The sequence below is a fragment of the Hakea prostrata genome, chromosome 10, assembly GCF_041222555.1.
Source record: "Hakea prostrata isolate BN-2017 chromosome 10, UWA_Hpros_2, whole genome shotgun sequence".
In the NCBI taxonomy this organism is placed as follows: Eukaryota; Viridiplantae; Streptophyta; class Magnoliopsida; order Proteales; family Proteaceae; genus Hakea; species Hakea prostrata.
In genome coordinates, this window is record NC_142609.1 from 7,250,566 (window position 1) to 7,277,002 (window position 26,437).

Below are 26,437 nucleotides of genomic sequence, written 5' to 3' on the forward strand. Positions count from 1 at the left end.
TAGAAGACCTAGATCAGGGGTAGGGGAGAAAGGGGAGGGGTTGGAGGGGGAGGGGGAGAGGGAGAGGGAGCAGGGGTGGGGGGACAAAGAGAGGTAAGAGGAAGGCCTTGTATAAGCCAAAATACGTTCAGGTTCAAAATGATCTAATGGGGCTAGGGGTTATGGTTTAAAAGTCCATTAAAAGACTCTAGCGGGCTGGATTGAGGTGAAGAGGGGAGGAAATGGGTTAAGTGAGAGGAGGAAAGAGAGAGATTACCCACCGAAGTGGGTGATGGGGGTGAGGCCCACCAAAGGAAATGTGCCATTAAAAAGAGGAGGTTGGCTAAGGGAGGAGTGGGCCCCAAAGGTAAAGTTTTTTTTTTTTTGGTATAGGCCCCAAAGGTAAAGTGGAGATAGTGGAGATGAGGGTTAGGTAGTTAATAAGGTTAGCAAGTGAAAGGGGATAGTGGATCTAGTAGGATGAGAAAAGAAGGAGAGTTATAATGGGTAAGGAAAGATGGTAGGGGGTTAGGCTGCAGGGGATTAGCAGCAAGGGGGGGGGGAGGAGATGGTAGTAGCATGCAGACCTCTAGTCACCGAGGAAAGGATGGTTGCCCTTGAAGATCCATCAACAGCAATCTTGATAGAAGCGTCAGCACAGAGATCTGACAAAGTACTACCCTCAGCTGAACCCAGCTTGAGCACTTTGTCCACCATGAGGGGTATCCCAAGGTGGTGGAGAGTCAAATGCCAAAATTCCACTTTGGCGTCTATTTTTTTTTTTCTTTTTCGGTTTCTACCACAGCTAGCCAAAGATTGAGGGAGGTCACTAATACCAAAGGGAGCATCGCAAGGGGCTGCAAGGGAGGAAGGAACCTCCAGTACTGAAGAAGAGCCACCAAGAATCGCTGATGAAGAAGAGGGAGGGAAAGCAGCCTTGAGGAGATGCAGTCTTCATTGATGCCTAAAGACAAGACACAAACCACACCGAGGAATTCAATTATAGAAGACAATTTGGTCTAAAGCACAGACCATCTTCATCTTCAATGGTGATTGGGAATCACTGTCTGCACTATGCATTTAATATTATTTTTCTTTGCAAACTGAAAGCATTTTAAATACTAGCGGATCTTTTAGTTTTTCTTCAAGAATTCTTAGATCATGTGATTCCACAACAGTATCTGTAGATGTTTATATTCTGCTTCACAGAAAATAAATAAATCTCTCTTTTTTCTCCAGGATTGAACATCACCTCAAGAGATCTTGCAATGCTATGTCAAAAGGCATGAACATAATTCCCAACCATAGATAGCAGAATTTTCAGAAAAATGCATCAACAGGCATTCAAATTCTTACAACTTTTTATTTTACAGGTGGAGAATCATGTTGTTGGTGCCCCCTGTGGTGTAATGGACCAGATGACAGCAGCATGTGGTGAAGCCAATAAACTTCTTGCAATGATCTGCCAGGTATGCTGTTTAAGTTATATGCCCTTGCTTTACTCTCTTCTAAAGGTGAAATTCTGAGATCAAATTGTAATTTTTTTTTCTCTCTTCCTATTTAGCCTGCTGAAGTAATAGGTCTTGTTGAAATTCCTTCTCATATACAATTTTGGGGCATTGATTCTGGAACAAGACACAGGTTGGTCTCTATAATTTTACTTTCTCTTGAAGTCTACTCAAATTTGTAATAAAAGTAGCTAGAGTAGTATAATCTATTATATGTAGTTTCTGCCAATTGTATGGGAGAAGATGACACTATTTGACTGTGGTCACACTTTTTATATAATTTCTTATAGTAATGTTCACTACTGTCATATTCATCGTCAACTGATAATTCTAACGAACTAGTGAATGATAATGGGATGAACCCTGGTGAAATTGAACGGGATGATGTGGAACTACTTGAAGCTGAAGCTTCATTGGATTACTTGTGTAACCTCTTTCCACATAGGTAATGTCACGTGTTAGTTAATTGTTGTCTTGCATTTGATAATTTTTAAGATTATTGTAGTGAATATTATTTTATACTGGTTTTTAGTAATGCTATATGAAGTTACAATACCCCTCAGTTGAATCAAAAGAAAATAAATGAAGCAACTACCTCTTGCAGATAACTAAAAAATATCACTCATTTCGTTTGCATATATTGCAGTGCCATTACAGATACAGTTCTTGTGGACTGGGTTCTGATGGAACGGATAGGCTATTAAGACTGGTACAGGAAATGCAGCATAAAGAAGTAAGTAATAATAACAGTGGTACCCTATTCGGGGCGAAGATTACTGGGGGAGGATCTGGTGGAACAGTTTGTGTTCTTGGGAAGAAATGTCAACAGAGCAGCAAACAAATTCTGGAGGTAATTGAAACATTATTCTTCATTATCAATGGAAAAGATACAAAATGTATCTGTGTCTTTCATGATTTGCTCTTTACTTAGTATGTCCAACCACTGTCATGCTCTTGGAGAGTTTGAGCCAGAATTAAATCTTGGGGGTAAAAGGAAGTAAGCTCACACCCTAAGGGAAGAGAGAAAGGTGTCCTGTCTGTCACCAATTCCTCCTTTCAGCTTATGCAACTATTCTAATTCAGTTCTCTGGCATCTTGAAGGACACCCTTATAGCCTCAGATTTAAGATCCTATTAAACAAGAAATCAGCTTATTTGTAATGTCTTCCTCTGTGGCAGTGCTCGGGGTCAACCCATCAAGCCACAGTTTCCACATTATGACTGTAGATTCTTTCTTATATATATATATATATATGGCCATAACAGGACTCCCCTCTATAACCAGAAGAATCAGATCAATGGACTGCTGCAGTTAATGGCAACAACACAATGTATACGTGAGCTGCGTCAGTGATTGCCAAAAAAAAGAACTTTCTGTTATATCTTGCTGCCCGTCGTATGTGCTGATTTGGAATAAATCCCTTCTTTTATGGGTTCACAAATAGGGTTCATTACTTTCCAAAAGATCCTATGAAATATTATGTGCATGAATGAGCAGCAGGAACGTGGTTGCAAGTTTCAGCCAAATTCTGTCCATTGTTTGCCTTTATGGTCATGCATCTACCCACCTGAAATTTACTCCTGTGTGAATTCTCACTTACTTAATGACTTTTTAAGAGGAGCTTTCATTGATTCTCTCTGAATTTGTTTGACATTAATTGTTCTTGATTACAGTGACTCTTCCTCTAGTGCTTCGCAATGCACTGATTCTTTTTAACATTTTGCTTTTCAGATTCAAGAGAGATACAAAAATGACACTGGCCATTTGCCATATCTTTTCGAGGGCTCTTCACCCGGTGCTGGACATTTTGGGTATCTGAAAATTCGGCGTAGATTTTCTCTTTGACAAAGCTAAGATGTGAACTTTTCTCAAGAAAGGGATCATTAGTTTTTCAAGATTTCCATCCAATTGAAGTTATATAGCTCCAATTCAATTCAAATCGTTTTCCCAAATCAATTTGGTTAAAGTCCGAAAGTCTTCTTTTTTTTTTTGGTAAATAATAAAGTCCAAAAGTTAGTGATGTGAACCTGAACTTTTAACTTTCTGCGTGGATATCTCCTATATAGTTCTTCGACTGCAATTTTGGGGATTTCAGTGTTTTAAACCCCTATTTAATGATTTATTTTACCTAAAATGTGTTATTTCACTCTAAAGCCATCAAAGAACTCGTGGCAAAGAGGGAGAACATTACAAAGATCTTCTAGAGAGCTTTTCATTCACCAACTAAGTTTTCTAAGGTTAGTATATCCTTTCTTCTTCTAGTTATCTTCTTTTGATTCTTTGTTATTAGAGGATCCTTGTAGAGATAACCTTAGTTAATAGAGACCTAAACCCTCTCCATATTATGGCTTTACAGTGATCCTACAATCACTCTATTCTATCTTTGTTTTCGAATGAATTTCAGAGGAGACCTAATTATGATTCTTTAGTGTTGGGAAATGCCATGTCAGTATTGCCATGTCAGTCTCCATTAGTTTTGATGATAACAAACATGAATTAAATGGCTATACTAAGTTGTATTTGTCTAGTTCAATATGAGAGCAAGTGCACCAAATCCAACTCAATACCAAATGTCTAAGCCCTAGTCAAGGCCAAGACCAAACCAAAATAGACATGAAGTCTAAGTCAAGATAAGCATGAAGAATGGAGTACAAAAAGACTCAAAGAACATCAATGATCATCAACTCAAGCTCAAGCAAAAAGACTTAGCAAATTAGGACTTAATTCACTTCATGTACACTCATATATAATTGCACTCAATTATACGAATATCATGTCACTAGACTGACCTGACATATTAGGAGAGTGTATGAGGTTTAGGGTTGGCTAGAAATACCGAAAACCCAAACAAGTCCTTGTTTGCACCTAACTATGCAATCTATGCTTCAGACGGACGTCCGTCTAGTCACAAAAGCTTAGACGGAACTTCCGTTTGTTCAAACGGAGCTCCGTCTGAGACAGTTGCCATTTGGTTAAAAATCTGCGACAACTAAATTTTAACGGCTACTTTTTTAATGAGACGGACGTCCGTCTAGGCTAAAATTTGCTCGTTTTCTATCCGTTGGGGGTTGGGCTAAGGCACTCAAATGCCATCTATATAAGCCCAATTTACATCATTTGAGACCTTGACAATTGATCAACTACTCCCCAAACACTTTTAAGCTCTCAAATCACAAGAAAGCAATTATGCTTTGCCTCTCATCCTCACTCAACCTTGAAGAACATACCAAGGTGTTATGTAAGCTTGTGGAAGTCAAGCTTGAGGTGATTGAAGGCATTGGTGGTTCATTCATTTTACAATTGAGCATACAACTCTCATTGCATCACATTCACCCAAGAGGTAAAGTGTCACACTTCTTGTTAGGTAACATCCTTCTCTTGCAATTGTTCAATTCTAGTTTAGGTAGATTAGAATTGGTTTTGGGTCTTGCCCATGAACAAAGATTGAAGAGGGTGCTCTTGCCCTAGGATAAACAAAGATTGTAAAGGGTGCTCTTGCCTCGTAACAAATATTGTAAAAAGTGATCTCTATCCATTGTATTGAAAGAGAATCACTAGTGGAAATATCTCTTGAGGCTAAAAGAAGAGTGGACGTAGACTTATAAAGTCAAACCACTATAAATTCTTGTGTTGTGGTTGTTTGTTATTGTTTAATTTCACTTGAATTTTTTAATTTATCTTGAAATTGCAATCAAACCAAAAAATTGGGACAATCCACTAGTTGCAACCGATTCACCCCCCTCTAGGTTGCACCAACATTTAGGTTTTCAATTTGATTTGAGTTTTTGAATGATTCTTATCGTTAAAACTTGTTGTTAGATGTTTTTAGAGTTTTCTACTTGCTTTGGAAGGGTTATAAAATCAAATCTCGTAGCTATTTGACTGTCGAAGAGAGTTTTGTCCGTACTCGGACAAGGGTCTCTTAAGCAACCCCTATCGGGTACTGTTCAAGCAACCCCTTTAGGAGGGTCTCCCTCCCCAACCAATCCCTATCAGACACTATTAAAGCAATCTGTACCCTCTAGGTTGATTGACCATGGGTCTCTCCGAGCAACCCATACTCCCCATTGGTTGATTGACTAAGGGTCTCCCCAACCAACCCATATGGTTACTGTTCATGCAACCCATCCACTGGGTTGATTGGTTAGGGTCTCCTTGGACAACCCCTACCTGTTACTATTCATGAGACCCCTACCTACCCATTTTGGTTTTGTTTCTATTTTCGACATAGGACCTCGAGGGTTGTTTCTAACCTTTAACCAACATTTGAATAGGATTATTTGAGGGCATGTTAAAGCATTTTTTGGTTTCTCTTAAAGTAGTACAACTCAATCGCAAGGTAGGTAATTCATTACTTATGCTTATATTTGGTTCTTAATGCGATATTTGACTTATATATTCAATTACATGCCGATGGAGTACCATTACGGCCTTGATCAACAATAATAGGAGACGATTCATTTGACATTGGGACTACAAGCTAGACATTAACCCAAAGTTGTAAGTGTACAAACACTTGCAGAAGAAGCGAAACATTAGAAAAAATTAGAATTCTACCTTTATTCTTTCCAGTTCATTTTCCCTTCGAGGATTAGTTTTATTAGATTTCACTTCGCTTCCGCTTGTTATTTCTAATCCTTTTGAGATCCTTTATTCTTTAATGGTAAAACATTTAATTTATTATTACTCATGATAATGTTATTATATAAAATGGTGTGTGATGTGATTTGAAACCAGATCTTTTGACTGTGAATCACTCCCTCAGTATTCAAGTAAATGGATTCCGACTATGTGGATGTGACAATATCAACAAAGCATTACTTCTAAAATGGGGATGTGAAGCTCTTCAGTGAATTTAATTCTTTTGAGTCCGGATCTGCCTCAAAAAAAGCATTACCCCGACGGCTTACCACCTTAAAAAAAGAGGGCTCAGGGGTGGTGATGGGAAGGTTTTTTTTATTTTTTATTTTAAATATTTTTAGTCGTGGGGGTGGTGAAACCCACCATTTTTGTGGTGGAAAAACCGTCTGTGCTCCCCTTCGGGGTGAAAGGATTCAATTCTTTTTGGCTACCATTCTCAAGGCCAAATACTTCTCCAAATCAAGTGTTTTCAAAGCGAATTAATTAGGTCAATTACCGTAGAAGTAACACGAAACTAATTAATTACCAGCACCAACTCATAAACTATCTACATGATGGTTACCATCAGAAACAGAGAGGAAGAAGAAGAAGATCAGAAACAGAGAAGAAGTAGATCAATCTTCCAATTTAGCCCCTTTCTTTGTAAGGAAAACATCCGTAAGAACCGACTTTGACTGCAGTGATGCCCTCAGCAAATCCAGACCCTGTTCACACAATAAATCTCAACCTAGAGAGAAGAAGAAGAAGAAAAAAAAATCTATCAAATCAAAACACACTTGAGTTTGTGTTTTTGTGTGAATTTAAGTACCTCTTCCATGCCCAGACGAACGGCCCTGTCTTCCAAGACGCTGATGTCCTTGATTTCGTACTTAATAAGATAGGTAATACCAGAGATAGTAGACATTGGCGTCACCTCCAGATCATCAGTAATCATGTAAGTCACCGCCTCCTTCACGTATCCTCTTCTTCTACCACCACCGCTTTCTTCTCCAACTGTGGAAGGACCGCCAGCATCCGCCACCGTCGAGCTTACTTCGTCAACGAAAAAAATCTGTGTCATCATCTTCCCTCCACAGCAACCACACTTAGCCCCCTGAATATTGCTCACATAATTCTTGCACTGATTTATAGGGTTAATATGACCGAAAGAAGGAGAAACAGAAAAAGTACTAGGGTTATGACCGAAAGAAATATTATGATGACCGAAAGGAATATTATGATTTTCATTCCGATCACACCGATAATAGGTCGGCTTCACCGGCTGGCTGCTCTCCGACTTGCTATTATTGGCTTTGCCACCATTCTGGATAAGCAGCGTTTGCGCTGGATTACCAGCAGAACCAATCTGGGGTTCAAGAAGCAAGGATTTATCCACTTTGGGTTGCATGTAAAGCTTATCCAGGTTTCGGACACTGGAATAAAGATTGCCGATGCATCCAGTGGTTGTTTGGGTTGGGGTAAGGAGCCTGATTACGGTGCCGAGTGGCAAGGTGAGGAGGCTGAAGAGGAAATCCACAGAATCCTTTCCTGCTTCGGCGAAGAGGACCTTGTTTCTCTTCTTGTCCACCAGAAGCTTTAAGCTCATTTCAGTTGCCATATGTCGTCCGTTAATTTCCTGAATCCTTTTCTTCTTCTTCTAAGTCGGTTGAATGCAGGCAAACACCAGAGGAGAGGAGAGGAAGGTGCCGTCTCTGTTGAAGTCAAACACCGACTTGGAAGGTCGGCAAACTCAAAGAAAGTGTTAGAAGCTTGATGAAGATGGTAGAATGCTGCAGAATTTTCAAGAGGAAAGATGTAGAGGCGGTTGAAGATGAAGTCTGTACAAGTTTAAAGAAAGAGATAGAGGCGGATTCAGAGTCGGTTAAGAATGTCTGTAAATAGAGTAGGGCCTGGTAATGTGTAATTAAGGAAGAAAGAGTGTTAGTGGAAGGAGAGAAAGAGAGTAAGAGAAGAAAGGTGTTGAAAGTTGAAACACCCTGTTGTGTTGAAGTAGCAGAACGTGTATGAACGGAAGAAAAAGAGACAATTAGAGAAGAAAGAGAGTTAGTGGAAGGAGAGAAGTAGAGAGGAGAGAGACTTAGTGGAAGAAGAAAAGAAAAGAGATTGAAAGTGATGTGAGTAGAAAGATAAAAATAGTAAGATAGTGAGAGGTGGTGTTGCAACACCAACCGTGAGTCCGTGAGATGTTTCTTGTTTTCAGTCATTTAGTGAGGTAATTATATTTTGAGTGCATTCTAGAGTGATACATATATATTAGCAATCACACTGTTGCGCCAACAGTCTCAACCTATTTCCGTTTTCCCAGTGTATAGTTTCTATATATGGACAACGAAAGTGATCCTGCACTGATTCCTTGTATTGACTTAGAGCGCGTCAACCATGAACTGATGATCCCTGCTGATGGTGTGGCGTCACAAGGAGGTCTGGGAAGTATGGTGGGGAAAGAAAAAGAAAACAGAAAAAAGAAAAAGAATTTGGGAAAGAAAAAAGATAAGGAAAAAGAAAGACGTTTAAGAAGAAAAACAAATCATTACATAAAAAAGTAAAGAGGCAGAAAGAAAGAATGCAGAGCCCACCGACCCCGCCCCTCCAAGAAAAAAGAAAAGACAAGTGATGTGAGGAAAATTGCACCAAACACGTGGACCGGATTCATAATACTCAGCCAGGTTAGACCATAACCAGGGATCCCCAAACCCTAATTTAATGATCATAAAGGCGCCGCATTTTGGTTAGCAGTCCGGTAAGGCCTCCCGAACATTGCAGTAGATGAAGCTAACTTATAGGAAGCAACTACCGGCAAAGCATTGAGGGAATCATGCCGCGATTGGTAATTATAAGCAGTCCTGAATATCTAGAAGAAACCCTACAATCGGACGGTCACTAACAAAGATCGAGACTTTACTCAACGGTCGAGAATTGGAGGTAAAATCTATATAAACGAGTGATCCACTCATTCCAAAGGTATCTGAGCCGTTTCCAATTTACGCATTCATTATTTAGCTCTGCAACTTATCAGAGCTCTGGTGATTAGTTCAGGAACTGACTTAAGCTTCGGAGGTGGCCTCCCGACCCCCACGGTCGGGCAACATCTAACTCTCTTTTGCAGACAATCATCGAGGAATCTGAAGGCTTGACAATTTTTGGACGCATCATTTGGCACCGTCGGTGGGAAATGCTTCAAGAAGTCATGGTAACTAGATCGGCAGCAGCGGCTGCGGCGGCTAGCTAACATTCCACCACTCCTTGAAGAGAATAATCCTTTAAATGTTCCTCAAGGAGGCCAACCCCCATAAACTCATGAAGATGGAGTTGATGGACCTGAACATCAAAACCATTCTAATCCACTTCAGCAACAAGTGGACCAGATGCAAGTCCAATTTCTAGAAATGTAGGACATGATCTGCACTCTGTTTAGGCAGGTGGTGGCTCCTCAGGCTCCTGATCAAGTGGAGGCCCAAAGATGTGCGGGAGAGGCAAAGAGCAAATATCGCACATTCGAGTGATTTCTATCGAAAGGGAAGGCAGCCGGCTGAAGGCCAGAATTTTGGCCCGAATGCTCAAAGAGACCTGCGGCGAGCCCGAGATTTAAGGATTGGCGAACATCCAAGAAGGGATGATCAGTACGATAGGCCACAGGCTAGCCGAACTGATTCCCGGACAAGATTGCCAAGGGGAGTACGTACTCATTCTCCAACGTCCAAACGTTAGGAAAGAGTTGTTTACATATAGGCTGGGAGCTTGCCAACATAAACCAAAGGTTGAGACAACTGTCCCGAGGGAGAAGAACTGATGATGTTTACTCAATTATTCGGAAGACTCATTTTGTTGATGCAATAGCCATGTTCGTGTTTCCGCATAACTTTAGACTTCCAACATTCACAGCATTTGACGGTTTGGGAGATCCTACGGCACATATTAGCTATTATCAGCAAACCATGGCAGTAGCTGGAAATTCTGACGAAATTCTTTGCAGGGTATTTGCCTTCTCCTTAACTGGGGCAGCCCAGAAGTGGTTTTCTAATCTCCCTTCGGGAAGAATCAATGATTTTGACGACTTGGCCTGCAAATTTATTGGACGTTTCTAGAGTGGTATCTAGATTAAGAAAACGGAGGAAACACTCTTTACAATCAAACAGGGAAGAAATGAATCGATTCGGGAATACCTGAAAAGATTTGATAAAGTCACCATGGAAATAGAGAATTTGGATGAACAGGTGGCAAAAACTGCCCTTTTATGGGGTTAACCAACTAGAAATTATTGGAATATCTACTTCAGGATATGCCATCCACCTATGCTGAATTAGTACAAAGGTGCCAAGAGCAAGCGGAAGTAACTTAGATACTCGATGCGAGGCAAGGAGAATCTAAGACAGCGACCAAGGAGCAGAAGGCCCCTGTGAAAAGCCAAAAGCAGAAGCAACCTACTCAGGATCGTTCGGACTAGAAAGCCACAATCAACTTGGAAAAGGCGATCACCCGATCAATATGAATACACGCCACTAAATGCTCCCCGATCGGAGATATTGATGTAGATCAAAATCAAGATATTTTGAAATGACCACCTAAGATAGTCGGAAAGACGGGTGAAAAGAATATGGAGAGATATTTTCGATTCCATAAAGATTTTGGACACTACACTAATGATTGTAGACACCTCAAAGCAGATATCAAAAGATTGATCAATCAAGGTCATCTCAGGAGTTTTTTGAAAGTCCAAGAGGATGAGAAGAGAATGACGAATGAAAAAAGAGATCGCTCGCCAAGCAGGGAGCGTCGGGTCGAGGTTCCAAGATCTAAGAAAGGCAAGGAATTGGCAGGACCTAGTAGGTCCCCAATCCTCACTATATTCGGAGGACTCGAACCGGAATCTTTGATGAAGTTAAAGGCAAAGTCAAGATTTGTGGGATTAGAAGAATCACAGAAAAGAAAGAAAGTAGAAGAAATTCCCATCACGTTCGGTGAAGAAGATGAGCAAGGTGTAAGCATGCCTCATGATGATGCGATAGTTATCGAAGTGGAGATCGGGCGAAGGTAGATACATAGGGTCTTGGTTGACACGGGATCTTCGATGGATCTTCTTTCTTATGAAGCTTTTCAGAAGCTCAATTTTGAGGAAGATTTGATGAAGCCCTCCTCAACATACCTTTACAGATTTGCTGGTTCGTCCGCATAGCCAAGGGATCAGTTCAGTTAGATCTTTCGATTGGAAATTTCCCGAAGAAATCAACCATTCGGGTTAATTTTCTGGTGGTTCGGGATCTTCCCGCTTATAACATGATCCTCGATAGGCCTTCATTAACGAAGCTAGGCGCCATAGTTTCGCCAAAGCATGTGTAGATAAAGTTTCCTACTAACACTAGGATCAGGCAAGTAGTTTTAGATCAGAAACTCTCCTGACAATGTTATGTGGCTTATCTAAAGGATAAGGAAGGACCAGAAAAAGCCATAGCCTTACCAATTGAGGTAAGGGACGATCAAGACGAAGATACCATGCAGAGACCTGAACCAGTGGAGAAATTAGAACGAATCTTCTTGCAGCCAAGAAACGAGGCAAAATCCACATATATTGGGTCTGAACAACCAAAACCCTTCAAGAAAGAACTACAAATTTTTTTGCAAAAAAGCATAGATGTTTTCGCCTGGTCAGTAAACGATATGCCAAGAATTGATCAAGCTGTAGCCGAACACAAACTCTGGATCAATTCATAGGTCAAGCCTATAATTCAAAGGAGACGGAACTTCTCTATTGAGAAGCATAAAGCTATTAGAGAGGAGGTTGAGAAGTTAAAGAAATCTGGTTTTATCGAAGCCATTGAGTGTCCAACATGGTTGTCTAATGTCGTAATGGTAAAAAAGTCAAACGGGAAGTGGAGGATGTGTACTGACTACATAGACCTCAATAAGGCGTGCCCGAAGGACTGTTATCCTTTACCGCGTATAGATCTTTTGATCGACGCAACGGCTGGATATGAAACATTAAGTTTCATGGATGCTTATTCGGGATATAACCAAATCCTGATGAGCAAGAAGGATGAAAGATTCACTACTTTCATGACTGACAGGGAAAGTTATTTTTACAAAGTTATGCCATTTGGTTTGAAGAACGCGGGGGCCACGTACCAGAGAGCTGTAAACAAAATCTTTGGTGAATTGATCGGGAAAAACATGGAAGTATACGTCGATGACATGTTGGTAAAAAGTCTTCAGAGGATTGGCCACATTACAGATCTTAAGGAAGTATTCTCTGTTTTGAGAAAACATTAGATGAAGCTGAATCCGGAGAAATGTGCCTTCGGTTTATCCTCAGGGGAATTCCTGGGATTTATGGTTTCACAAAGAGGAATTGAGGCAAACCCTGTCAAGATACAAGCTCTGATCGATATGGATCCGCCAAAGACCGTTCGTGACATTCAGTGCTTGACTGGACGAATAGTGGCCTTGACCCGATTCATATCACAATCGAGAGAAAGGTGCCTACCTTTCTTCAAAGCCCTGAAGGATTTGAAGGGAAGCAAAGAGGCTCGATGGACGGACCAATGTCAAAAGGCATTTGAAGAATTGAAGAAGAAACTCGGACAGCCACCATTGCTTTCTCGGCCTGAGAAGGGTGAAATTTTACAAGTATATTTAGCGTCATCACAATTGGCTGTGAGCGCTGTCCTCATTCGGGAAAAAAAGAAAAAACAGTGGCCCATTTACTATGTTAGCCATGTGCTCTTGGATCCCGAAACAAGATATTCGATGATCGAGAAGCAGGCGTTGGCGCTGATGGTAGCAGCTCGAAAGCTGAGACCATACATCCAAGCTCACCCAATCGAGGTACTCACAAACTTCCCCTTGAAAAAGCTTCTGTTCAAACCTAATCTATCAGGATGGTAGCATGGTCGGTTGAGTTAGGGGAATTCCAGGTGGAATTTAAACCCCGAACAGCTATAAAAGCACAGGCATTGGTCGATTTTATGGTAGAATCCACAGCTCCGATCAAAGAAGAAAAAGAACCTATCCTTTCAGTTATGTGGCACATATACGTTGATGGCTCTAGCAACAAATTCAGTTTGGGGGCAGGAGTCTTGTTAAAAAGCCCGAGAGGTTTCTTGATTCGGTATGCTCTGAGGTTTGCATTCACTGTGAGTAACAATGAGGCAGAATATGAAGCTTTCATTGCAGGACTTAGGCTCGCCAAAGCCTTGGCAGTAGCTGAAGCAACTGTATACAATGATTCCCAACTTATCGTCAATCAGATAGAAGGAGAATACGGAGTAAAAGAATCTCGCTTACAGAAGTACCAAGAGCTGGTCAGAAATCTCACGAAGCAATTTAAAGAGATAAAGGTATGTCAAATACCTTGAAAGGAGAATTCAGTAGCAGATGAACTCTCTAGATTAGCAAACGCTAAGGAACAAACCTTGGAGCCATCGGTCTACATTGAGGAGCTGAACTTCCCGAGCGCTAAGGTCGACCTCATCTCATACATAGAAAGCGACAGATGCTGAATGGACCCCATCATTGAGTATATTCGGGATAATAAATTACCCGAGGATTTAAAGGAGGCACGATCGATAAGAATTCATGCAGGAAGATTTACCATTCAGCAAGGCAGGCTATATCGAAAGTCTTTTGCAGGGCCTTTACTCAGATGTGTCAGTCCCAAAGAAGCCGAAACGGCGTTGGCTGAAGTTCATGAAGGTATCTGCGGAGCACACATGGGGGGAAGGGCTCTAGGGCATAAAATCCTCCGTCTTGGGTTATATTGGCCCAAGTTGGAAGAAGATTCCATGAAATATGTTCGGTCTTGCAACCAATGCCAGATACACGCAAACGTCTGGAAAGCGCCTGCTACAACACTCATGTCAATTCTAAACCCTATTCCATTTGCAATGTGGGGAATAGACTTGATGGGAAAATTCTCCACAGCAAAAGGAAGAAAGGAATACTTGATTGTGGCAATCGACTACTTCACAAAGTGGGTAGAAGCAGCTCCTTTGGCATTAATCATAGAGAAACAAATGGAGAAGTTCGTTCTAGAGTCAATAATCCATAGGTTCAGAATTCCAAAGATAGTGGTGACTGATCACGGAACTCAGTTCGATAATCCCCAATTTAAACTCTTCTGCAATACTTATATGATCGATCACCGAATGTCATCTGTTGCATATCCTCAAAGTAATGGTCAAGTAGAAGTGACAATCCGAATGCTACCGGATGGAATCAAGAAGAGACTAGAAAGCAATAAATCCCTGTGGACCGAAGAACTACCGAATGTCCTTTGGGCATATCGAACAATAGTCCGAACACCCACTGGAGAAACCCCATTCAAATTAACATATGGCGCAGAAGCACTTGCACCAATTGAGATAATGGCAGGAACTGTTCGGGAGCGAGAGTTCGAAAAACAAGCCAATAAAGAAGGTTTATTGTACAGCCTGGAATTATTGGATGAAGTTAGAACAACAGCGGTAGCGCGAACACAACAATATCATTGAAGGATAGCCTCTCACTACAACGCTCTAGTAAGAAATAGGCAGTTCTGTGCAGGAGATTTAGTTCTAAGGAACACTCTTGCATCGGACCCACACCATTAGCGAAAGTTGGACGCAGCGTGGGAAGGACCGTATATGATTATCAAGCAAGTAGGCTCAGGAGCTTATAAATTGAAAGATCTGGAAATAGAGCATGCATTAGAACAATCATGGAACACAAAGCATTTGAAGAAATATTTCTCTTGAAGTTATCAACATTTTTTTTATTGAAGAACGTTTATCGATCTTGATCATCTTGATCTATAATTACTTAATGCAGAATACTGGTTTTACTTCCAAATCTTTTAATTGGGGGCCGTATATAGCAAAGTACATTTAGAATCAAAAGGCTTTGGGTAACACCGTATGAGACCTTCGATCAAAAGGCATCGGGTAAAACCAAGTGGGACCTTCTAAAGCCTTGATGAAAATTTTGCAGAATTTTCTAAGGTAAAGGGCATTGGATAAATTCCAAACAGAACCTTAAAAAGCCTAGGAAGTTGTTACTTCCTAAGGTAAAGGCATCGGGTAGCACCGAGTGGGACCTTCGAAAGCCGAAAATTCTTTATTGGAGAATTTTCTGGTAAAGGCATCGGGTAGCACCGAGTGGGACCTTTGAAAGCCAAAAATTCTTTATTGGAGAATTTTCGGGTAAAGGCATCGAGTAAAATCGAGTGGGACCTTCGAAAGGTACAAGAGTGATAAGGAATTCTTCGGGGTCAGGTATATCGGATGTACACCGAATATAACCATCGAACCCTTAGTAAGAATCCCTATGAAACTCTTGTGCATCCAATTAAGGCATCGGGTAAAACCGAGTGGGACCTTCAAAAGAACACAAGTTATGATGAATTCTTCGGGGTCGAATATATCAGTTGCTCACCGATTATAATTATCGAACTCTTAAAACCTTAGAAACTAATGTTTTCAGGCTTCGGATAAACCGAATACCATCCTCAAACGCAGATCGGGCACATCAAACAATAACCAATTTGACTCAGCTTAATCCGGGAACAATAAAGAAGCTTTGCAATTGGGAAGATTAATACAAAAACAACTTTACATTTATTCAAAGGCCAGCACTATACAACGTTCGGGATATACACAGTGTTCCAAAATCTTGGACAAGGAACATTTCAAATTTAAAACTATGATCGGGAGATCATATAATATCTTGGACAAGGAACATTTCTACAAAGAAAACAAGAACTCCACCAACAACTGGGAAGAGCAGCCCAAACCCACCGTCTAGCTTTTCCAATATCCTTACCCTTTAACTGATGAAGAAACTTCATCTTCAGTCGCTGAGATAAGAAGGAAAAGAAAATCTGGCGAAGAAGCTTCAGGCGATCCCTTCCTGTTCTTTGGATCGTTGTGGAAGAAGGATTGACGCCTTTCGGATTGACATTTGGAGCGTCAACTTCTTCCTTGTTTTCTGCAATCTCCTCTGTTATTGGAGTTGCAGGAGGTGAGTCATCAAGATACAACATGATGTCCGGATTAGGAGTCGGCAGATCCTCTACATCTTCGGCCCATTCGGGAGAAGGAAGCCCCAACTTCGTGAAGACTTCGGGATGGCAAAGAAATTGATGGGGAGCCATGTCAAAATTCGGATTTCTCCTCAAGATTGATTCGAACACCTCATTCTGGCCATCCCAATAAGCATGATCATTCAAAATATCCAACAAGTTACGAAAAGGCTTACTGTCTAAGTACTTACGGATGCAAACCTTCTGGGTTTCGGCAGGAATGCAATTAAGATCGGGAGGAACTATTTGCTTCCGCAGCTCTTCCAGCTTGCTTCGAAATTATTCAGTTCCCCCAAAAGATTTATTACCCTTCGCTCGAAACCACGGATTTGACCATTGGCAACATCCAGGGCTTGAGAAAGATTTAAAATCTCAGTATTTCTTACCTTTACCTCATCCCAAAGCCTATCCTGAAGGCGTGTAATCTCCCGATCCTTGGACGAAGATTCAGCCCAAAGCCTGGAGAGTTCTGAATGCATCTTTCCAATCCGTTAAGCTGCCTTCGCCTGTTTGTGGAAGTTATCCACGGTACTCCTACAACAAGCAATTTTTTTGCAGGATTTAGAAAAATATACAAAAAGCGAAGAATAATCTCAAAGAAGAGACTCACATCACCAACGATTTTACAAAAGCATCGTGAGGAATAGAGTCGAAAGCCTTGCTTTCGGCCAGTGTTTGGGCAAGAGTGCACCACTCCAACGCCCGTCCAAAACTGCCGGTAACACAGTTAGAACGCTGCAGTTTCCAGGGAGGCCTGTAAATCTCATCCGTAGAAAGAGGGGGAGGTTTTGGAACTAAAGAAGTCTCTTCGCCTTTCTCTGGACTTTTCCCATGGTATGCACTTCACAGACATTGCAGTAGAAGCAGAAATGCCAGAGGAATCCATTATCCAACAAGATGAAGTTTTGCTGCGTGGTTCCAGAAACGTTAGAGCTTTGCACAACCAAAATGAGAAATCAAGAAAAAAGAGAAAGCCAAAGCGTTTAAATGGACACTGAAACAGGATGATGATGATTCAAGTTTTGGGAAATCCAACGGCGAAAGCATAATGATGGTTCAAGCTTTCTAAATCAATGGTTGCAGATTAACGACGATTGGAATACGCCAGATGATGAACGGTGGACAATAAGCAACTTTTTGAATTTCAAAAAGCGGGTTCGAACACATCGCATCTGTCCATGTGGCAAGGAAGGCGCCAGTTATGAAGATGGCGAACTCAAGTGTGCAAACTGTCAATCGAGCATTTAATACCTAAGTGACGTTTGCGTTTCCCAAGGAAGATAAATTCCAAGAAAAAAAATAAAGGAACGTTTGAGATAACCGCTGGACGATCGAACGGGAAGAATCAAGGAGAGATTATTCCTAAACAAGATGGTTCGTTCAAAGGCCAAAGCTTCAAATATTTTAAATAAGGGGCAGTAGAAGAACAAGATAGCACAACAATAAATCCAAAAGAGTTTCAGTTTGTGTTCGGATTAAGGCAAGTATGTTCCGTTAAATGTGAGTATAAGAAACAATAAAACATGCAAAGATACAATCGACAAAACTACAGCAAGCAATAAGCCAAAAAAGATTTCATCTTAAAGTTTAAGACCCAAAAGGGAGGGTCTACCCTCACACAAAAAAAAAAAAAAAAAAAAAAAAGTAGCATCTACAAATTTGCAGAAGATTGAGGAACATGTTCAGGTAAAGCTTTGGCAGTTTGTCCTTCAAAGTTTTGAGTAGTTGGAGGAACATTGTCTGCAACCCCTTTGGCGTCCGAAGGTAAAGCTGGCTCATCATCCAAATATTCGCAAATGACAGCGCCGCCGGGGATTAGTGGCGGCATATTTTTCTTTTCAGCAACCCAAGTTGGAATTGGAAGATCCAAATCCACAAAAGTCTCCTCAAAAATTAAGTCCTTGTGCTCATCAATCAGGAAGGAAGGATCAGTCGTCAGAATACTCTTCCACACTTCTTTGACACCCTCCCGATAGGCAACCAGATTATACCGATTGAGTAACTCACCGAAAGGCACGTTGTTCAAATATTTCAAGACACAAGCTTTCCGAACCTCTGACTTCAGATCATCGGGACCTTGGGGAGAAGCAATAGCTTCCAACTTTTCCTTCTCCCGGGTAACATCCTCGATTTGGCATTCTAAGGACCGGATGCTTTTCTTCAACTCTACTAGCTGTTTCCTCAAATCCTCCAATCGGGACTTAGCAACAACAAGTTCCCTTGAGACAGGACGAAGATGGGCAATCTCCTCCTCCAGCGCAGAAATTTCCCCCAACCTCTTCTTGGCAAGCTCATTACTGAGACAAACGTCAGCACGAAGGCGGCCGACTCTCATGTTTGCTTCCATCTCACGATGGAAATTCTCAGTAAGAACCCTATTGCAACAATACGAAAACAAGTTAGTCTGCTACAGAGGTTCCGGCTGGGAAAAGAGTTAAAAATAAAATCAATACACACCTAATATTGGAGTTCACCAACTCATCATTGGGCATCTCATTCAAGGCTTTCCGATCGCACAATGTTCGAGCATTAACGGCCCAATCACTAGATGCTTCAGTATCTAAGAGAACCGGGTCTTGAAGATTCACTTTCCATTTGGGAACATAGATTTCCCCTTGATCAACCTTGCTTCTCTTAGAAGCAGCATCATCGGTCAGCTCCCTTCTCCTCTTGACAAGGGCGGTATCACCATGGGTGGATTCCTCAACTATTACCGGATCTTTTCCTCGGGCAGCACGATCCGGCTTGGTCCTCAAGAGCCCCCTCGGGGGAGTAAACCCTTTCGGGGCAGCAACAGACAAAGCCTTCTTAGGAGAAGGGGCATCCTCAGGAGCCTCTTTTCTCCCTTTCCAGGGAACTCTTTCCTCGGCAGCGGCCAAGCCTTTTTGAGCCAGAGAAAAGACGGCATTGCGGTTAAACTTGGGAGGCACTGCAAATCAACCAAAGATCAAGATCAGTATAAGAACAAAGAGTATATGCATAAATAGAGTGGAATAAAACCTTTTTGGGCGCTCACCATGGCTCAAACCCCAGTAGCGAAGAACTACTTCGTACTCCATGGCATGCCCATGGATTTCCGAACGCCAGGAAATGGATTTGATGACCCAAACTGCCTCTTTCTCGGCAGTGGGAAGGAAAGGAGAGCAATTGATCTGGGTGAAGGAGTCCGGGGTGCTCCAACTCATTGGAAATTTATGTTTGGATTCAGGAACCCTACAAAAAACAAACTTTTCCCGCCATCCTTTATTATTGGAAGGGTAGGTACCCTCTGCAAGGATTCTCCCTTGCCAATTGAGCTTAGTCTTTGGGCGTTCGGAAAAGACTACCCACCCGGGTGGATTTGATCTACTCATTGTATAGAAATGACGAAAAACATCTAAAGAAGGGGTTAGCTCGAGCTCATGGCAGAGCCCTAGGTAACCGATTATATGCCTCCAGCTGTTCGGGAGAAGCATATCAGGACAAATTTGCCAGTGGTTTAAAATTTCGGCAATCATAGAAGAGAAGAAAGGAAGCTGAACCCCACTCTTGAAGGAGTCGAGGTAAAGAGAGAATTCCCCTGGAGGGTTGGAATTGACCCTCTCATTTGAATTCGGGACGCGAAGGACACAAGAGTGTGGAATGGAATAGTCATCACAAATATTTTTCAGATCTTCCGGGTGAACCACAGAAATAATACCTGAGGGCCCGGCGGAAGGTCTTTTTGAAGGACGGGCTTTCTCCACTGTCGTCTTCTTAGGAGCTTTTCTCTTCTTTGAGGAAGACCCCTTAAAAATGGGGGCATTGCCTGGTGCGTCTCTAGGGTTAGCCTAGGCATGCCTCAACCAGTGTTCGGTAATCCTATGATCCCAATCACCAGAGAGTTCAACAGAAGCAGTGGGACTTCCTTGGTCAACAGATTCTTCACCCTCTACTAGGCAGGATACAGAATCGCTATTTTCAAAAGTTTTACCGCTACCCATTTCTGAAGAAATAAGTAGAAAGAATGGACTGTGCGAATGCAGGAAAAGAGAAGAGAAGATAAAACAAAGCAAGGGAAACAAAACTTACTTGTGATTTCAGGATTTAGAAGAACAGAGCTTGAGATGCGCAAGTTGAAAACTGAAAGACTCGAAAGAGCACAACCAAAGGAGCAATGAAGTAAAAAGAAGAAATGAGACATGAGGAACCTTTTATAGGTTCAAAAGGTAAATGAACAAGAGTTAATGGGTGGATAGGGGCACATCGATTCGAGAGAAAAAGATCGGATGATTCCTAAGGCTCTACTGGTCTGACGTCACTGACGATTCAAAAAACTTTGTCATAATGGAATAAAACTGAAAGGACGGTTCGACGGCAGGGTGTAACGTTTGCACCTCCCCAACTGCCACGTGGCCCACTACGCATGGGCAACGAGGCGTTAGAATGTTTCGACGACACCTCGTTGGAAAGAGATGTCACCAGCATTAAATGCTGAGATATTTTTACTTGGAAAGATATATCACATCCGCTCATGATCGGTAAATTCACCAGACCAAGCATTCAACATCGTTGATCAAATGCTTGGCCTATGGGACAAATGATGTGAGGAAAATTGCACTGAACCGGTGGACCAGGTTCATAATCCTCAGCCATGTTAGACCATAACCAGGGACCTCCCAAGCCCTAATTTAATGATCATAAAGGCGCCGCATTTTGGTTAGCAGTCCGGTAAGGCCTCCCGAATGTTGCGGTAGATGAAGCTAACTTATAGGAAGCAACTACTGGCAAAGCATTGAGGGAATCATGTCGCGATTGGTAACTATAAGCGGTCCCGAATATCTAGAAGGAAACCCTACAATCGGACGGCCACTAACAGAGATCGAGACTTCACTCAACGGTCGAGAATTGGAGGTAAAATCTATATAAACGAATGATCCACTCATTCCAAAGGTATCTAAACTGTTTCCAATTTACGCATTCATTATTTAGCTCTGAAACTTATCAGAGCTCTGGTGATTAGTTCAGGAACTGACTTAAACTTCGGAGGTGGCCTCCCGACCCCCACAGTCAGGCCACATCGAACTCTCTTTTGTAGGCAATCATCGAGGAATCGAAGGTTGACAATTTCTTGGACGCATCAACAAGAAAAAGAAAACTTCTTACCTAAGCGAACGACTTTATTATCACTTAGCCTCTAAAATCCGTATTAAACATAGGAAAATTGAAGGTCTTTGTGATAATGGGGAATGGATTACTGAACCTGCGAAGATTGCTTCTTGCTTTGCTAATTTATGTCCCAACTTTATTCTTCCTCTAATCCCTCAATGCTTCATTTGATTGATAACCTTTTTCATGAGGAGTCTGTTGTTCATGCTGCCATTAATATCACTGCCATCCCTAATATGATGAAATTAAACATGTTGTGTTCTCCATGGGTGTGTATAAAGCACCAGGATATGATGGTTTCCAGGCTTGTTTATTTCAACATTTCTAGCATATTGTTCATCCTGATATTGTTATGTTTGTACAAAATTTCTTCTTGAATGCTGTGTTGCCTTTTGGAACTAATTATACTTTGTTGTGCTTTCTACCTAAGAAGGAGAATGCTAGTTCTATTAGTGAGTTTCGCCCTATCAGTCTGTGTAATGTTTCTTATAAGATTGTGGCGAAGCTCATTGCCTTGAGGTTAAAACCGTTGCTCCATCACTTTATTTCACCCTGCTAGAGTGCCTTTGTTCCCACCCATCAGATTATGGATAATATCTTCCTCGCCCAGGAGATTTTCCATTACATGAAGAAGACCAAAGCCAAGCTTGGCTTCATTGCTTTGAAATTAGACATGTCTAAAGCTTACGACAGGGTCGAATGGTCTTCCCTAATTAAAATTATGCAATGCTTGGGCTTTAGTAGCTGGTGGTGTAAATTGATTGATGGACTTGTGTCTTCTACCTCTTTCTCTATCAAAATTAATGGCTCTCCTTTTTCTTGGTTCACTGCTTCGAGGGGCCTTCGTCAAGGATGGCCTCTTAGCCCTTAATCTCTTTCTGTTTATTATGGAAGTGCTTTGTAGACTGTTAAATGCATTTCGAGGCTTGAATGCATTTAAGGGTATCACCATTTCCCGGAACGCACCAGAAATTTCCCATGTATTCTTTGCTGATGATATATTCTTATTCAGTCAGGCTTCTGTGGAGGATGTGTGTGTGATTAAAACTATTTTGGACCTGTTCTCTTGCATTACTGGTCAAGTAGTTAGTTTTGAAAAGAGCGAGGCTTTCTTTAGTAGTGCGGTGTCTAGTGACATGCGTGCCCTGTTGCTAAATATCCTGAAATTGAAAGAAATGCCTTCCAAAGTTGTGTATCTAGGAACTAATCTCTGTAATTCTAGGGCCCGCACTGAGAATTTGGAGAGCTTGGTTAGTAAGGTGCAAGCCAGGTTGGCTAGGTCGTTTGCTGGAAGAACAATTTTAATCCAATATGTTCTTCAGACTTTGCCTATTTACCATATGCAATATTCTTTGTTTCCAAAGATGATTTGCAGGAAGTTGGATTCTATTTGTCAGAGATTTTGGCTTGGACATACTGATTCAAGTAAACATCTCACTCTCATTGCTTGGGATAAATGTTGTCAACCTAAACACATGGGGGGTTTAGGGCTTAAAAAATTAGCTTTGGTAAATCAAGCTCTTCTTATCAAATAGGGTTGGAGACTTCTCACTGAGACTAATTCTCTCTGCTCTCAATTCTTTAAAGCCAAATATTTTCCAAAGCTTTCTTTGTTTGACCCCAAGGTCCAAGATAAAAAGGGTTCTCTGGTTTGGAACAGCATTCAGAAAGTGATTCCTTTACTGTCTAAAATGATTAAAAGGAAAGTAGGGAATGGGAGAACGACCAATTTATGGTTTGACCCTTGGGTGTATCCTGACTTTGCTCCTTCTATCGATTGTAAGGGCATCCCTACACCATTGCGGATGATCTCTGTGGCTGAAGCAACTAATCATCCTGGTTCTCTCTCCCATCCTTTGGTCCCAATTAGGGATCTGGAAAGGTCTTTTCTGGCATCTGTCCCTCTTAATCAAGAGGCTGATTATTGGGTGGTTACTCACTTTCGAATTAACAAGTTGTCCACTAAACATGCTTATCACTTTTTGCTTGGTGAAAGATATGCTGGCACAAGCCATAGGTTGTCTGAATGGTGGAAATTCTTTTGGAAAATCCCTTTACATCCTAAATTTAAATTCTTCTTTTGGCGTATGTTGCATGTAGGTCTTTCGGTTAAGGAACAACTGGCCAAGTGGACCATGGCTGATCCTATGTGCGTACTTTGTGATAGCCATAGTGAATCAATTTGGCACCTCTTTGCTGGATGCCAATGGACACGGAGGATTTGGGCCTCGGGACCACTAGGTCTTCGGTTGGAAAATATGTCTATAACCGATATGCGGGACCTTTGTGTTTTTATGATTTCCCAGGATATGTTGGATAAAGCTACCCTAACATGGTTTTCCTCTATATTTATTATTACTTTTTATGGTATTTGGCTTACTCGTAATGAGACTCTTGCCAATAAAACTACTCCGCATCCCAGTCGGGTTGTAGGATTTTTAAACAAATGGATTAAGGAACTTAGTCTCAAACCACCAGGTAGCAGCTCTATGGATACTTCTCAGCTACTCCCTTTTCCCAATGTCTGCTCTTGCACTACCTTCCATGCAACTGAAATTGTAAATGATAATCTCCTCATATGTGCAGGATTTACACCTGATAGGAGCGAATGGGTAGGATGCTGCTGGGCCATTGTTGTACACGGCTGCCTGCACCACTGTGAAGTTGGTAGATTCCGATCAAGCAACCAGCTTCAACTGGTTATTCGAGGTCTTATCGAATGATCTTGTTACGCAACATCGTTTGGTATCCGCATTTCAAAATTATGGTCAACAATTAAAGAGCTACCACATTACATTCCTAAAGCCCGAATAGCATGGCCAATTGAGGTTATAAAAGATCTCTTTTCCTTAGCCAAGGCAACTAATAATGTCCATATCGAATCAATTCAAATACTGAAAATCCAAGCTTGGATTTGTTCCCTTGCACAAAATACCGTAGATAGGTCGATTTCAAACACATGGGAAGCAGTAAGGCTAGCGGAGTTGTGTAACTGCCATTTGTAATATCACTTTGTTTCTATCAAAAAAAAAAAAAAAGTCTCCCACAACAAAAGTTCCCAAGCATAGATTGATGGACATGTAAACTTGAAAAGAAAAAGAGAAGGAAAAAGAAAAAGGAAAAAAATGGAAAAAAAAATGGGAAAAGAAAAAGAAGAAAAAAAAAGGGAAAAAATGGAAAGAAAATGGGAAAGATGTTGAAGAAAAACAAAAACAAATTGAAAAGGAGTCTGAAAAGGAAGTGGAGAAAGACTGGAGAAGAAAAAGAGCGAGTGGTAGATGCTATTGTTACGGGTACTGAAAATCGTAACCTAATTTAAAGAAGGGGAAATCAAATGAAAGCCTAATAGGAAAAATTGCAGCTAATTGAAGGGGAGAAAATTGTCACGACGAAGGTGGGATCTAACAGTGACAAGAAGCGAGATAAGGGGGAAAATGTTATTGAAGCTGATGACTTCACAAATGGAAGTCAAGAGGTTGGAATGCAGAATGAACAAACAAATGGAAATGGAATTGAGGTCAATACGACAGTGGATCTGAATTGTTTGCCCATTCTCAAGGATCTTGTTGTACTCTTTTCCCTTGAACAACTTAAATAGGGCAGGAAGAGCTAACAAATCTAGACAACACGTGTTCAATACAGCCAGTGAAAATTTCTAATGGTGAATCTGAAACCAAGCCTTCTAGGGGATCAAGCACTGTTGCACCTCCTGGCGATGTGAGGTCTGGCGAGGGCAATGTTGCATCCTCTGGGGAAGGGGAGGAGCGCAATAACCTAAGTCGCAAGCGCCAGTGTGTAGCGCCACCATTCCACTGTCCCACTCCTCTTGATTCATTTTGATTTGCTCTTAATTCACTCCTTCTGACATCACTTAGACCCATTGCTCAATTTACGATCTCTCAAGGGTGAAATGAAAGTACGTTACATCAACATCTTTGAATACCTAATTGTTGGTTCTCTATATCTAACATGGGAGATAGCATGATATTCCAGATTGATTATTCTAAAGATGAAGATGATAGAATCTTACTCAGATTCGTTAATCTCAAAATAAAAAAAATGCAGTGGAAGAATATATAAGGATACATGTCCTCGTTCATTCATGAAATCCATCATTTGTAAATCATCAATCTTGTGGAAAGAGAATAGATCTACAAACCTGTTTAGAATGCATACACGATTTTAACGTGATTTGATCTTCAGTATGAAGTCTACTTCCATAGTGAAATCTCCAATCAACTATATTCTTAGAAGAGCTTTCATTATATGTAAATAGAAATGGTAGTGTTCCTGATATGGTATCTTACAAGGAGTGGAGTTCTACAAAGATTGAGAACTTTACAATACTTAGGATTGCTAGTCTTCATATAACACTCCTGTCAAGTTGGATCGAAGATGACATTTGAGGTCAACTTGGACAATAATTTTTGGAATGTTCCGTTGGAAAAAGCTTTCATGAAAATATCTGCAAGTTGCTCTTCACTTCTTATGAATAGAGTTGCAATAGTTCCATCTTGGATTTTTTCACGAATAAAATGATAATCAATCTCAATGTGTTTGGTTCTTTCATGAAATATTGGGTTGGAAGCAATGTGAGTAGTTGCTTGGTTATCACATAAGAGTTTCATAGGTTGACTAAAACCGTCAAATCCTAATTATTGAAGAAGAGATCTGATCCATACCAATTCACTAGTTGTAGTTGCCACTGCTCTATACTCAGCTTCAACACTAAAACATGCAACCACACTTTGTTTTTTAATTTTCCAAGTGATAAGGTTTCCTCCAACAAATATGCAAAAACTAGTTGTTGATTTTCGATTAATAGGATTACTAGCCCATTCAGCATTAGAGAATCCTTCAATAATAGTGTTCCCATTTTTCTTCATCCATATACCTCATCTTGTAGATGACTTCAAGTAACATAGAATATGGTCTTCCAACTCCATATGTCTTTTGGTAGGAGCATGCATGAATTGGCTCACATAACTCATTGAATATGCAATATTAGGTCTAGTAATAGTAAGATAAATTAGTCGTCCTATTAATCGTTGGAAACAACCAATATCTTGCAGAGTAGTAGAATCACTGACTACTTTGCTATTATAGTCTATGGGAGAATTAGTTGGTTTCACAC

General features: G+C 41.0%; 1 protein-coding gene and 1 long non-coding RNA gene across 2 annotated transcripts; one reads left to right on the forward strand and one right to left on the reverse strand.

Annotated features, from left to right (window-relative positions):
- The first annotated feature begins 554 nt into the window (after window positions 1-554).
- On the forward strand, window positions 555-3,586 carry LOC149001780 (uncharacterized). Its single transcript, XR_016170358.1, has 7 exons — window positions 555-1,028; window positions 1,219-1,262; window positions 1,353-1,448; window positions 1,544-1,620; window positions 1,830-1,932; window positions 2,134-2,337; window positions 3,219-3,586. It is a non-coding gene; the product is annotated as an uncharacterized LOC149001780 (long non-coding RNA).
- A 2,436-nt stretch (window positions 3,587-6,022) lies between these two features.
- LOC149001781 (uncharacterized) lies at window positions 6,023-8,107 on the reverse strand. Its single transcript, XM_089137748.1, has 2 exons — window positions 6,937-8,107; window positions 6,023-6,832 (listed from the first exon to the last, which is right to left on the reverse strand). The coding sequence occupies exons 1-2, from the start codon at window positions 7,723-7,725 to the stop codon at window positions 6,743-6,745; spliced, it is 879 nt and encodes a 292-aa protein (XP_088993874.1). The 5' UTR covers window positions 7,726-8,107; the 3' UTR covers window positions 6,023-6,742.
- Window positions 8,108-26,437: the final 18,330 nt, after the last annotated feature.